Source organism: Diospyros lotus, unplaced genomic scaffold, assembly GCF_014633365.1.
Source record: "Diospyros lotus cultivar Yz01 unplaced genomic scaffold, ASM1463336v1 superscaf1, whole genome shotgun sequence".
Classification (NCBI taxonomy): Eukaryota; Viridiplantae; Streptophyta; class Magnoliopsida; order Ericales; family Ebenaceae; genus Diospyros; species Diospyros lotus.
Window position 1 is genome coordinate 2,664,351 of NW_026267104.1, and position 14,884 is coordinate 2,679,234.

At 35.0% G+C, this 14,884-nt stretch overlaps 2 protein-coding genes across 6 annotated transcripts in view; one reads left to right on the plus strand and one right to left on the minus strand.

Annotated features, from left to right (window-relative positions):
• Positions 1 to 93: 93 nt before the first annotated feature.
• LOC127793273 (heparanase-like protein 1) overlaps positions 94 to 14,884 on the minus strand; it is a 31,388-nt gene continuing 16,597 nt past the window's right edge. Inside the window, 10 exon segments of the mRNA XM_052324125.1 lie at positions 94 to 310; positions 313 to 667; positions 916 to 1,015; positions 1,145 to 1,270; positions 1,385 to 1,574; positions 1,803 to 2,036; positions 2,122 to 2,270; positions 2,858 to 3,041; positions 3,148 to 3,184; positions 3,308 to 3,560. Coding sequence (XP_052180085.1) covers positions 273 to 310; positions 313 to 667; positions 916 to 1,015; positions 1,145 to 1,270; positions 1,385 to 1,574; positions 1,803 to 2,036; positions 2,122 to 2,270; positions 2,858 to 3,041; positions 3,148 to 3,184; positions 3,308 to 3,514 — 1,620 coding nt within the window. The 5' untranslated portion in view covers positions 3,515 to 3,560 and the 3' untranslated portion in view covers positions 94 to 272.
• The window catches only part of LOC127793270 (uncharacterized), a 45,024-nt gene continuing 38,319 nt past the window's right edge, over positions 8,180 to 14,884 (plus strand). Inside the window, exons 1-3 of one of the 5 annotated variants that reach the window (XM_052324114.1) lie at positions 8,180 to 8,484; positions 8,631 to 8,874; positions 12,243 to 13,308. In XM_052324114.1, coding sequence (XP_052180074.1) covers positions 8,815 to 8,874; positions 12,243 to 13,308 — 1,126 coding nt within the window. In that variant the 5' untranslated portion in view covers positions 8,180 to 8,484; positions 8,631 to 8,814. Of the gene's footprint in view, positions 8,875 to 8,894; positions 9,088 to 12,242; positions 13,309 to 14,884 lie in introns of those variants that run through there. The other 4 variants (XM_052324112.1, XM_052324117.1, XM_052324113.1 and 1 more) reach the window with 4 other exon arrangements.

Here is a 14,884-nt window from a genome sequence, read left to right on the forward strand (position 1 = left end):
TATATCTTTCATCTTCGCTTGCATGTTATGCACTTGCAAGTATGCCGGGAAACGGAAACGACCCTCTGTAAAAGGTCATAAATATGTCGAATCAATGTGAAAGGAATCACAGGTTGCAGCATCTGCATCACTATAAACATATGAATCTGCAATGAAGTCTTCTCTTCCATTGCATGTCAAAGAACAGCAAAAAATACAAGGAAAAACAATAAACAACTTGCGGATCTGAGCTACAATATTGAAACAGGCCACACCATGTGTGGTTTAAGTAATCACTTGCACACGAAAGCCTCGAAATAGGGGAGTACTAGAACTTAATGGACAAAGGAGCAATCAGCATTGGAGAGTTCATGTCAATAAGAGCTGGTTTCAGACTGGGAATGTCTCCAGTTAAAGTCAGCTGCAAGGGTTTTCCATTCAGCAACATGGTTCTGCTTAGAAGGTTCCCATTCTCCGGTGTTAGATGATACTCTTCTCGGAGCAATGGTCCATTGTCTGATGCTTTCCTTCCAACCCACGACACCGAATTCTTGAGGCCATGCACGAAAGAGTTGCTATGGTTACTGGTCGCTTCTTCCACTCGGAGGTCGCTGTTTATACTGTTTTGAACACTAATGTGGAACTCAGTCTGGTTGCTTAAATTGATCACAAGTAAAGTTATGCCTGCCTGTCATAAGAGGAATTGGTAGTGGCAGTCAGGAAAGGATATAAGAAAACAGACGGCAATAAAAGAGGAATCAAGACATGTAGCATGAGGTCCTAATTCAGAAACTAAAGGGCTGTTACGACCACAGTATGGTGTACTCAGCATAATAATTCTAAAGACCAAGGAAACCAATGAAAAGGGTGCCCCTAATGCACTGAGCCCCCCTATTTTGTGGATAGTGGGGGATTCATTTCTATATGCAGACTTACTCTTCCTTTCGAACAATGGGCATAGGTGCGTAAGTATGGCGAAGCGCTGCTATCAACAGCAAGTACTTCTTTTCCCATCAGCGAATGCCACAGAAGTGCACTGTAGAGAAGAACCAAACATCCATAGAAGCCAGGGTTTGATGTTAACTAAGTGGTGCAATTACAAATAAAGAAATTTCTGAATAGTAACAAATAATTCCATTGGCACAGTTTCAAATTAGTGTCATGCCTGTAGTAGTCGGGGTTGGGAACAAATGTTATAGCGTCAAGGAGACCATAATATCCACCGATCAAAGTCTGTCTGCAATACACTCTAGTTTCATATTTAGCTGCCATCCCAAGCTGATCGAGGTACCTAAAATTTCATATATGAATAAGAGTCTTGATAAATTAACGTTCTTCCTAAGATGAGAAGGAATAAGAAGGTTAGAAAATAAATGCCGAAATTAGAGAGAAGAAGCAAGGTTACCAAAAACTGTTCACAAAGGTGTTGGACACGTTGCGCCCACCACTATTATATGCCCCCCCAGATTCTCCAACCCATGCAGCAGCCCAAGGACCATGGGTTTTAATGGTTTGTTTAAGTTCCCTAAATGTTTCTGCAGCCTTGTTCAAATGATAGGGATCCAAAATTCTACTAATGAGATTTCGGTCAACCCCTGAAACAAAATAAAACCACAAAGGTATAGGCTTGAGAACAGACAAATTCCCGCATTTCTTGTGATTCTTAGCAGGCTACATCCAATGTCATCTTTTTCCCATAATATTTTCTTACAGATTTATCCAATAAAATAGTTAATAACTTTAATCAAAAGCATATAAATGAAAATATCCATTATAGAAGATAAAGTGGGACGTTACAAAATGTTGAACCACTCGCCACCCACCTGCTCCCAGATTGTACATATGATGTGTCACAGCATTGATCACCTGTGACCCTGAAACCTGAAGGAGCTTATTGAACCATTGCTCATCATAGAATCCTCCTGGAGCCACAAGTTTGGGTTTCGGGTTGAAGTCCTTATACAACTCGTCGATTAGAGTATTAAATTTGATCAAGTCTCTTGCATACTGTTCAGCATCAACACTTGCACCAACACCAGTGCCACTTAACTCATTGCCTGCAGCAATAAGGTCAAGGATAAGGATGCAGCAGATCACGCCGTAGTCAGTCAGTTAAGCAAAGAGATTTGCTGGCAATATTACCAAATTCCCATGAATCTATCCGGTAGCCTTTGGAAATAGTGTACTTTATGAAATCCTTCGCGTTACTGGAATTCCAGTCTCCTCCCCAGAGTCTCTTACTCATCTGGTGCCTCCCGTTCAGTGCATTCAAGCCAAATGTCACAATTATGCTGAGAAGAGAAAAAGAAATCACATCGGAATTAAGTAAATATTCATCCTTTGTGCCATTGGATTTAATGGATTACAAATTAGAGAGTCTCACATTTTTGTGGAACAAGAAAAATTTGAAGCCACAGTAACAATCTAAATAAAGAGGATTAAGTCAAAACAGTTAAAGAAACTTAAGCAGCTAGCATCAGTCTCAAATCATCGCCCATTCAGAAGCCAATTCCGAAAAAAGTGAAAGAAAGAAAGAAGAAATGTCCCTTTTAAAAATGGCAATTTCATCTGGTAGAAATGCACTCTGCCGTGTTTCATAATACAACTAAGAAAAGCAAAGAAATTTATACGTAGCTACTGCATCAAACTGACTACAAAATTGAGCTTAGCAAATAACTTTTCATGCACAAGCTGCTCGAAACCTGAACAGAGCACAAATATAGATGCCATTTTCAAAAGAACAGACATTTCAAATTAAGTGACTACCTCAATGTATGAAATTTAATCATTTATTCGTAGAAACTCATTAAAGTACAAGTTGAATTGTGGAAACAAGAACAGAAAATCAGGAGAAAGAAACGGAGAATCTGAACCTTACCCTGTCTTATTGAAGAAGTGGTTCACTGCATCCCACCTATCCATGTGCAAGCACCCCTTTGAAAACCCGAACAGCCCTTCTTCCATCTTGCTAAATGAATGGCAAGGGGTTTCCATATTTCCTACATCATACAGTACTCTATCTTGCAGAGATCCTCCTACTCTTATTCTCAGGCGGTTGAAAGCTGTTTTACAACCAAGTGACTCATTCTAATGCATAAGGCTAATAATTTAAATTCTTAACCATCAGAGAATAGCTACCACACTACCAAACATGGTAACACCACAAACCTTGAATAGCATTCACAAGAGTAGGATGAGATAAGTCCTGCAAGATTGCAGACATGGTAATTACTTTTTTTTATTGTTCTTATTCATGACATAAAATAAACAGTCCAAATTTTTTAATAATGATGACTGCAGCTGCCAAAAAAAAAAATTGAACTATTACCAAATTTATGATCGATGAAGAATGCCATGGGCATAGCCTATAGTTACACTTATCAGGAGGCCACCAATCGACTGTCGCACAGACATAATTGGCATCTGTATTAGCAATAGCTTGAGTTCCATTGACTACAATCACAACATCTTCAATTTTTTGAGCCGAAATAACAGATAGAGATGCCACAACGAGAAAAAAGAAGTGAAAAGCCATTGGTGGATCAACAACAGCAGCTACTCCACCAACTCACTCAACCCAACTGCATACAACAAAAAAAACAGCCAACAAGATTCGATCAATTTAAGCTCCAGTGCTATTGCTACTTTTCTTATTATAAAAGGAAACTATTATAAGAACAAATTTTCTGCAAATATATAGGTGTCATTCTCGGTTTAATATGAAGTAAAAATCAAATCCAAAAATTAGGCCACACATCTAGTGTCATAAACAATTAAAAACTCAAATCTTTAGGTCAAATAATTTGGTGGGGTTGGGGGGAGGGTAGAGCTGTGCAGGATTCAGATATATTTTTACTATTTTTATTTTAAGAGATTCTTGCTAATTGGCCGAACAAACTACAGGAATTCAAAAAGGATGCAGAAACTAGAAATTAAAATCAGCTCCCATTTGTTGGACCTAAGAAATCCAAGTTGATAATTCGATCAAAACACACATGACAACGGGTGGACGGATGAATAAATGCAAATATATAACCAAGAAAACCGTCTCCAGAAGACTTCAACAGTAAAAGCAAAACTAGCCCAAATCATTGGTCATGGGATTTGGTAAAACCCCAGCTAAAAACAATAAGTCATATACCAAACAATTTAAGGAACAGCCTTAGATAAAATGTTGGTGGAAACAAGAAGAATCAGTGCATAGCATTTACTGAAAGACCAAATCTAAAGGTAACCAATGCATAATCAAAGAAAATTGAAGACACCATGTCCTCGAAATTCAAGAAACAGCCTCCAACAACAAATCTTTGCATCTTAAGCAACTACCTCCAAAATGGAAACCAGAAGAATCTGAGCCTTCAACTCGAAAAACCAAATCTGAATAAAATCAAGGCAAAATCCAAGAAGTTAGAGGCAACCCAGATGAGAACTGACCTCAACACCATCAGGGATTCAGCAGTAACGGCTTTAAAAGGGCTCAGTAGCTCACAAGAACAACGCCAAAATGTGAAGTGGGTATTTTGCAGACTGCAAAGAAGAACACGAGGTTTTCCCGTACTTTCCTTGGCGTTTCAGATAAACCTGCCCCACTCATCCCGCGAGAACTGGGCTGGATGAAATGTGTTGCTATCAGATTCACCAATTATCTGGCCAAAACTCCAGCTTTTTGAGCTAATTGTAGTTCATACTTCATACACGCCTATCGTATGCACGGAGCTAAATAGTAAGTACATACGTATCCATACAACTTAGGTGAGATTTTGACGGATGTCTGTGGAGTTTGCTGAGATTCCAAGCTGCCTAGGTGACTAAAGATTTATCTTAAACTGCAAGTTAATGCCTTCCCCAGCCCTCTCTGGAAATTCGGTGGCTTTGGTTCATGAAACAGCCATTGATATTTTATGCACCGTTTTTTTTTGGATCAAAGTCCGAACATGATTAAGATGCTTCTACATTGATATTTTTTTATAATTATAAATATTAAAATCACATTATCTTGTATGAAACTCTCATTTTTATAGCATATCTTTAATGATAAAACAATGGGTTAAACAATGATTTTTCGCTATAGTCTTTGTCGAGTGAATGGAGAATAAAAGGGTGAAAAGACAATGGAGACTTAGACCCATTTTTTAATTGAATTCTTTTAATGAAATATGGCTGAAGCAAAGGAAAGATCACTACCATAGCTTAAAGAAATAGTAGACATTAAGATGCCATTTCTTTGTGGTCTTTATCTGCATTTAGAAAACTGACAAGCAGCCTTTCAACAGGGGCTATATATTATTACAGAGTAAGCACTAAATTTGACATTAATTTGTGAATACCCTTTGCCCAACAAAATAATTTGCCTTAATTCTTCTCCTTTAATCAGACTTAGAGGCTGGTTATGGATGTGATCTGGAAAAGGGGGTGGGTCTGGTTGTACAAAATAATTCACGTCTTTTGACAATGGGCGTGGAAAATCAAAGATAGTTGTTGCTTCCACAGTTGACGTGTTCTCCTGCATGTGACGTTACAGTGTTAGCTTGTCCTCTGGACTTCCTTGGCTTGAGGCCATCTGACATTGAGGCAGTGCCCACATAATGCCATGTTTGGTGCCCTTTGTTAACTATTCTTGTCGGCGACTAAGGTCTGTTTTCTACCCTCTGCCATTTCCGGGAAATTACTGAAGGGGAAAAGTGTGTTCCTTAAGAGTAAGAAAATAATCAATTTATACAAAATTTAGATGATTTGATCATAATATGTAATTTACGTTTATGAACAGATCGATAGTTTTATTATGACAAAATTTGAAGCAATATTCATTGGATTTGGTAGACTCATAAATTCGAACACATACCTAATTACTCTCTTTTATTTTTAAAGAAAATTATTTAATAAATATATTATATACATGTTCATTTAGAACTTTTACATACCGCTGCCACCAACAGCCCAAACCCCCAAATACCACCGAACTTTCTGAAAAATTTTATATATTGGGTTTTCTTTCAAATTATCTAAATCAAATCAAATTTTAATAATGGGCTCAAATATACATATTTCGACAAAAAAGGTTGAGGCTTTGTTTGAAAATAGTCAACAGAAAAAAGAACTGAATATGGTGGAAACAAATTTCTTCTCATTTTAGAGAACATTAGATGAAATAACAAAGTTTCTACTTGTTTGTATGAGGGACAACAAAAATGGACGAAAAATAATGATATTAAACATGAAATGACTGTTGATTAAGGCTCAGTTTGGTTAAGCTTTTTTTTAAGAGTAATTAAGTTAGGTAGTGTTTAAATTATGTAATATCGTTTAAGTTTTGTAGCATTTAAACTAATAATATGTTTGGTAAAATGTGTTTTTAAGCAATTAGTTGATAGTTATATGTTTGCTTTGAAATAGTTGATAAACTATAAAATATGATAAAAAGATAAAAATAGACATGTTATTTAATAATATAAAAAATACATAAAATATTTATTTTAAATAAAATTAATTATAAATTATTGTTATAAATGTCTATATATGTTAAAATTACTGTTATATATATATATATATATATATACGACCGCGATGGCGGATCTTGGGGGCGACGACAAAGATGAGAGTGATGGAGTGGGAAGACAACAGACGCTTGGGGCAATGGGCAAGAAAAGCTGGGGCGATGGCGAATAGCGGATACCGGGGGTGACGATGACGACCGAAAAATTAGGGGTGATGGTGGACAGTTAGGGCGACAGCGATAGCTAGAAAAATTGGTGGCGACAGTGGCCGACGAGAGGTGGAAGGTTGAAGAAAATGGCAATGGCTGTGGAATGTTGAAGAAGATGGCAATGGCTGTAAATAATTAAAAAAAATAAGTGTAAAATAGATATTTACTTAATCAACTCAATTTAAGTAGTAGTAACTTTTTCAAAAGCTAGTAGGTGAAGGCTTTTGTAAAATGCTAACATATGAGCGTTTAAGTTGTATAGCTTAAATGCTATTTATTAAATCTAAACACTTAAATAAATAAGTTGGGTAGCTAAAAGCTACTACATCAGTTTATAAGCAGTTAAACCGTCCAGCCAAACAAAGCCTAATATACTCTTTTAACTTAAATGTGGAATGTTAATCACAAAGCATTTAAAAAGCTAAATCTAAACATTTTAAAAAGCTATTAGGGTTAATGTTGACATTATACAAAATTAAGTTTTTCATTCTTAATCTCTTAATTAAGGGGAGAGAAACAAAAATAAGGGTAGGGGTTCGAAAGGGAATTAAATGTAATATTTGAAATTTAATTATTTGTGAGTGCGGCCTACGTGTATTATTTTAATTTTTGCTAAATATCTAGTTCTTGATATTGGGCTGCATATGGAACCTTTTAATATTAAGATCTGATCCAATACGTCATACTCCCATTGACATGATTTCCCAATTAGATCCAGGGCCTTTTGTTTTTGATTTGATGTAAAATATTTATATTTATATATATATTGTATACTTTTTTATTTTTGGTATTTGATTCTTTATTTTTTAAATTTAAAAAAAATATTTTATATATAATAATATTAGATATGTGATTAAGTTTATCTACCATATTATGTGAGATTATCTCTTTGGGATCAAAAGGTAAAGTCTTTCACCTTAAGGATTTCTGCAGTTTAGTCTCAAGATTTCTGTAGGAGAGATTAATCACGAAACCCAGTAATGAGATTCAAACACGGGATCTCTAATCGACTCTAAAATTTAAGATTCTTCGAGACTAACTCGTGTACGGTCTTAACCGTTAGATTATGCCAATAGAAATTATGTGAGTTAACACGTCACATTAAGAGAAAAGTTCTATTAAAAGAAAAAAGTTAACATTTAACATTAACTGAGAGTCATTAGCAATAGAACATTATAGTTTAGAATAATATTATTTATCTAAATTATGTGACATATTTTTATTAAACATTTTTCATTACATAATAAAAAAATATCATTTAGATAAATAACATTACTCTATAATTTATGACCATCAAATGAGAGTAATGACAATAAATATTTATTGTACCAAGTAATTTTATGAAACAAAATTTCACTTTTTTTTTTTTTCCAAATATTTACATTTTAACATAATCTTTAATGAAATGTTAAGCAATGAGATGAGGAGTTGAGGATTACTTGTGAGATCGGAAAAATGAGAAAGTCTTTGCTTTGATCATGTCCGATAAAAGTGAGTGAAATGGTCTGGAATTTTAGCGATCAGGACACGATCGTCATTACTGACAAAGGTAGAGGAGGGATTCGTCAAGAGAAGTGGCCCCGGTCGCCGACTTCCTCAGCCCCGCTATATTTCGCTTTTTCAACATTCTCACCGCACCTCCCGGCCCCTGACTGTGTCGTCTCGGAAGAAAGAAACCCTAGAAAACAATTCATCGAAGCAACCAAGCTTCATTACCATTCGCATTTTGACTTCACTGATTTCCTGTGCTCGGACAATTCCGCCGGGACTCCCTTTCCCACACTTGTTCGTGTCAATGTCTGGTTGATCACTTTCCTCGGTTTATGAAATTTGAATTCAAGTGTTCCAGACCTCTTTCCCCTGACGCATTCCTTATTTCTGGTGATTTGACTGTCGAATGTGTATTTATAACCTAATCGGTACATTTTTTTTTTTTTTGTTTTTTTAGTATCGACCACTGGTTGAATTGAAAGGAAGTCGTTGAAACTGTTGTTTGGGACTTGTATACGGACATGTAGTATATTTTGGGGTTTGTTTGTTTGGATCGAGGAGTTGGATTTTGATCCTCGTTTGCTGTAAATTAATGCATTTTCTTTTAAGGGGGAGAAGTCGGGGTGTATGATCGGGATTTGATGGAGAACACTGGAGAAGCAGGGGATGATCAGGGCTCTGGTTGGTTGCAAGTTAAAAAGGTCTCCCTCTCCCCTTCATACCCTCTTTCACAAATATCGTATTGAATTGTGGTCTTTTGGCAACTTTTCTTGGTCTTCTTCTTATTCTGTTTCTGTTGCAAAACAACACGGAAATTGAAACTGGAAATGAATGCTTACAAATGCACCATGAGCTACTCCAGCATCCGCCTCTGAAAGATTGTGGAAATGGGCGTTCTTGGTTCTAAGTAATAGGTGTTGATTTTGTTTTTATTGAATCCCGTTATATTCTATTTGAAATGATCATAATGTGGTTTATGCTTACTTGTTGTGTTAGTTTTGATCCATTCTATTTACTTCAACTTCTTTGCTTGGCTACATGGAGAGAGATTAGTATAAATTCCATTTGAAAAAATGTGACTTAAACTGCTAGACACTTCAAATGGGTATTTTGGGGTATATATCTGATTTTTTGTTGATGATGAGGGAATTGGGATATCAATTTTTTGGGCATTTGTGAATGGACATTGTCTCTCGATATTGATGATGGCAACTATTGTTTGTGATTGTCATAGATTCCTTGTAATAGATAGTGTATCTTTAATACGACTTTGGAGGAACTAGAATTACGAGTAGAGAAACTCCTAACATTTGACTCTGAAATTGATTCCATATGACACAAAGGGTGTTTTTTTTATGGAGGACACGGATTGAACACATCAATTGAGGGCCTTGATTTTTGGGGAGATTTCCAAATGCTTGGCTGAGCTCAACCTAACAATCCTTTGCCTCAATTACTTGGGTGACTCTTTTTTTGGTCTAAATTATGTACTTTATATATTATTGACTCATGGAAAATGAGCTGCAAGATGCTAAATAATGACTTTATGGAAAAGAGTCACACGCCGCTGTCAATGCATATCAGTGCATTGATTGACAGTTATCTTGATTTCTATTGTTTTACTTTCTCATTTATCCCAAATGTTAATGTTAAGAACTTTAAGAACACTCTTTTTAGTATTTTTTGAATTTTTGTATTTTTTTTTTCTGAGAGCAGGAACATAGATTTTCTCTGTTTCACTTTCGAGTTGTTTTCGAATCACTTGGGAAGATGAACTCTGGACTTATAAGCTCATGTTTTTATATTTTTGGCTAATGATTTATTCTTAAAGTTTTTTGGCTTTAGATTTTCTCATGTTTTTTTGCTTTGCTTTTGTTGCATGGAGTCCATACTCCATACTCCATATTTGATAACTTAGTAAGGGCCCATTTCATAATGCTGTCAATTTTTGTTTATCTGTTTTTAGTTTTTATTTTCAATAAAAGTGTGTAAATTTAATTTTCTGTGAGGAAAATGAAAACTAATGTGTTGTTTGATGCTATTGTCTTTCAAAATTCTAAAAACAAAAACAAAAGATCACTCTTGATAAAAAAAATTGTTTATTTTACATGGTGATTAAATATATGTGATAGTTCTTTAATTTATTTTATCAAAAATTCATTAATGTACTTTATCAAAAAATAATAATATCAGTTACCAATGTTGCAATGTTAATAATTTATACTAATTTGTTAATAAATAATATTGAATTTATAACTATTTTAATGAAATTTCTTATCCTAATATCCATTATTAATATCAATAATACTATAAATGTTACTATTAATCTTATAATATTAGTAATATGATGAATAATATTTTGATAATTATATTTAATATTTGTGATATTTCTATTATTTTTATGTCTCCAACGCTTTAACATTATGATATTAGCAAATCACTATTATTGTATTACTAATATTAATATTAAATTATAATAATATTTTAATGAATATTATAAGATTATGAACAATATTGGTCTTTAATATTCCAATATCAATATGATTATAAAATTATAGAAAATATCTAAGATTTATTATTAATATCATTAATGACTACCATTAATAATACAGTATTAGCAATATCGTGAATAACATATTTGTAGTATTAATTCTTTAAAATTGACAAATAATTACAAATTTCCTAATATATATTAATATTATAATGTTTGTTGATAATATGATATTAACTTGTATACCAATATTCTAATAAGATCATCAAAATACAATAAAAGATCAATATTAAAATATTACTGGCAATAATATACTATGGAAAGGTACATTTTTAAAAAATGATAGCAACCACAGTAATAATCGCTAGCCTTAATTCCACTAGGTGGGTTCGGCTGCATGAATTCTAGACCTGTAGTCAATAGTCATTTTAGAATTCATGATGTTTTCATCTAATGAATTTTTTCTTGTCAGCTACCTAACAGCCCTTCTCCTTTATCTGGGTACCAGCTTTAAATAAGAGAAACACCTTCAATACTATAAGCGTTCAATTACTCAATCTGTGAGCAGAGTTATTTGTTGAAAATGATAATGTTATTTTGAAAAGAAGTGGAAACTCTTTCTTGTTTTCATTTTTTTTGCCTAATTTTCATTTTTAGTTTTCACATTTTTGAGAATGTAAATAGTTGTCTTCTGTTCCTGTTCTCAAAATTTTGAAAATGAAAACAAAAAACATAGACAAAAGGATTTCAAACTGGCCTTAAAAGTGATGTTTTGCAAAAGAGTGCTGTTTTGTGTGTGTGTGTGTGTCTCTCTTAATTCCCTATTTTTGGTACAGTGGATTATGTGCTTCCCTTTTCCCTTTTGCATTATGCAACTTTACTCATGTTGGGTTTTTGCATGGAGGATTATTTCTAGAAGTTGAAGAAAGAATCTGTTAGAAAAAAGATGAAGTCCAACTGTTTTTTATTCTAAGTTAGATTAGTTAACTTAGTTATTTTAGATTAATTAACCTTGTAATTACCGCCTCCCTATAGTTTATAAATAGGAGGCGAGAGGCTCAAGTCGGACATAACACTAATCATTCTATTGTTCTTTGAATTCGAGTGATACTGTCGAGAGAGAGAGAAAGGCTTAGAGAGAAAGTTTGTCCTTGTATTCTCTTGCGTGAGCAGTGAACTTGTGTGAGGGAGAGAAATAAGGTTCTTGTATCTTGTTTCAAGTGGTTTCTAGTGGATTTATCTCTCAGAGAGAAGGCTGGATGTAGGATTGCACTTTGCAGTCCGAACCAGGATAACTCTGTGCTTCTTGGATGGTTTGATTGCTCTGATTCTTTCATTTCTTTGCTGTTTACATTTTCTGTTATATATATTCTGTTGTGGGTTTGATTTCCGGGTGATGGTAAGTCTTGAATCGGTTTCTAAGAGCTCCTAATCATAACAACTCAAATTTTTTTTTTTTTTAAATGACCTGGGAAAGGACCATCTTTGAAACCTCAATAGCTTGCTGAAAAAAGCATCCTCTATCCTAATCTTATGCTTATGATTTAATTGTTTTTTCTGTTCATATTTCTCATACAGAAACATAGAAGTAGCTCAAAGTTCACTCTCCAAGGTTGGGTTGGGGGATTCTCTGGAAAACAGACCTCTAATGTTCTGCGCAGTCAGGCTTCATCAAATGTAAAAGGTGGGAATTCATATGGCAAGCTTCGTGGCCAGCATCCAAAAGCAGTGGGTGATTGTGCTGCAAATAGCCGTGACAACACTGCAAATACTTCTGTTTCAGTCGACGACAAAAGCATGCATTACCTCGATAAATGTGTAGTTTGTGAAGACAATGAATGCCCCAAGTCACTTCCGTTGAGGGCTCCCACAATTTGTAATAAAACCGGAGTTGTTGAAAAGCTTCATCAAAAGGATAAGCCTGATCTTTGTCAAAAAATCAAGTGGAGTGATTTGGATGATGGTGCTGTTGTGTTGCCTAAAACAGAGACAGTTGGTGTTGAAATTAGGTTTGGAGATATTGGAACTGATGCCTATGGGAAGACTGAGGATGTTTCAGAACCATGCATTTCTCATTCCACTGACCTCAAAGGGGACAAAGTGGAGATAACATCTGTAAATGCTGATTGTGCTGTTTGTCAGTCATTCTCATTTGTTCCAGGGGATGAAGTGAACTATAAAGATGTGAATGAAGTTTCAGAGGATGTCAAGGTTCCAGTTGAGAATGAAGTTCCAGAGGATGTCAAGGTAGAAGTTATAAATGATGAATTAGTCAACTCCAGTGGAGATGTTTCCAGTCAGAGGGAAACATGCAAACAAGTCCAAGCCATTAGTAATGAACATTTAGATGTTAGCACTCTGTTTGGTCCCACAGACAATGAACAGGTTGGGATGATGGTGGTTTCTTCTGCACCTATAAACATGTGTGAAGCAGGTGATTCAGAAATATCTGATGTACCTGTGGTAGATACGGTTTCAAGCAGTGTGTCAATCCCCCAAAACATTGACTCGCTTACATCTGAAAAGACTGGAACTGGAAAGCCTGGAGAATCTATGGCAGCAACCTCCTTTGAAGATTATGCTGATCATCAGGCAAACAAAATCCTTGATGATTTAGCGAATGCCCAGATTTTTACGGATGTAGGTGACGCAGGTGAAAATAAAGAAAGATTTAGGCAGCGGCTTTGGTGCTTTCTTTTTGAGAATCTTAATAGGGCTATAGACGAACTTTATCTTCTCTGTGAACTAGAATGTGACTTGGAGCAGATGAAAGAGGCTATTCTTGTACTTGAAGAAGCTGGATCTGATTTTAAAGAACTAAAATGTAGAGTGGAGGAATTTGAGAATGTAAAAAAGTGCAGTTCTCAATTAACTGATGGCCTACCTATGACCATCAAGTCTGATTACCTGCAGGCCACATGCACTTTCGTGGGAGGTCAGCATTGTTCTTTTTTCTTTCCAAATTTAATGAATTATCTCTTGCTAAAAATAACATGAAAAGTTCACTGTCAGAAGCAGTGTTGAAATAAGTTATATGTATCCCAAGTGATTTGGCATGGTGCTCCTCCATAGAATACCTGGCTTTTTAGGAGACAAGAATTTGATGTCTTGATGCCATTTAATAGAGGTGTCCCTACACTTTGTGCTGCATCTGTATTCATTTTAGAAGGATAGCATCAGCGCTATTACAGAATGCACATCACTGAACATGCTAAAATGAAATACTGTGGGTCAAAAATAAGAGTCAGATGGAGTATATCCTCTTGGCTTATTTTGGACTCAAGTTGTTTCTGTAGGGTTTTTGTTGCTTAAGTTCATTAGGAAAAAAACCTATGTTAACCGTTACTAAAAAGTGCAACTACTTATTCTTGTCTTGGTTATATTTAATCATCATTACAACCTTTTATCCCGCTGGGGACGTGAATTTAACTCTCCAATCTTTGCTTATAATTCATGTTGAAAGATCCAACAATTTTCATGCTAGTTATTTTTTACCTAATGCACCTCTCTTCCTTTATTCGAGTTTGGTACTGGCTGTGGCAAGGATGAATGCCTTTAATTTTATAATGTTGTCCATTCTAATCTGTTCATAACTTTAATATAATAATATTGCTATTATGAATATGGTATGAATCATATTAATTTTATAACAATAATGGTATAATATGAATATTGTAATGGCATAATAATATTCCTATAACAATAATATTGCATATATAACAATTGAAAACATGTTGTATATAACCATTTAGAACACTTTTTTTTTTTTGGTCAAATTTCAAGATAACAAAATAGTTTTCATATTTAACAATTGAAAGCATTTTCCAGTTTTTTTTTTTGAAAATGAGAACTTGAGATGTGTGACAATCCCACAACGCCTCAACGAGGGAGACCTAGGCTATATATAAGAAGGAGGATCCCTCCATTTATTAAGTTGGCTTTTCAGGTTGGAGTTCTACCTCTGACTTCTCACATGGTATCAGAGTCAACTCTTGGCTGGGGGACTACTCTTGGTCATGGTCATGGACCAATACCCTGTCCCGATCACATGGGCATGTATCAATTATTGGAGAAGCTTCAACGTTTTTTTTTGGGGGGGGGGAGGATCCCACATCGCCTCAGCAAGGGAGACCTGGGCTATATATAAGAAGGAGGATCCCTCCACCTGTTAAGCTGGTTTTTTAGGTTGGAGTTCTACCTCTGATTTCTCACAAGATGAA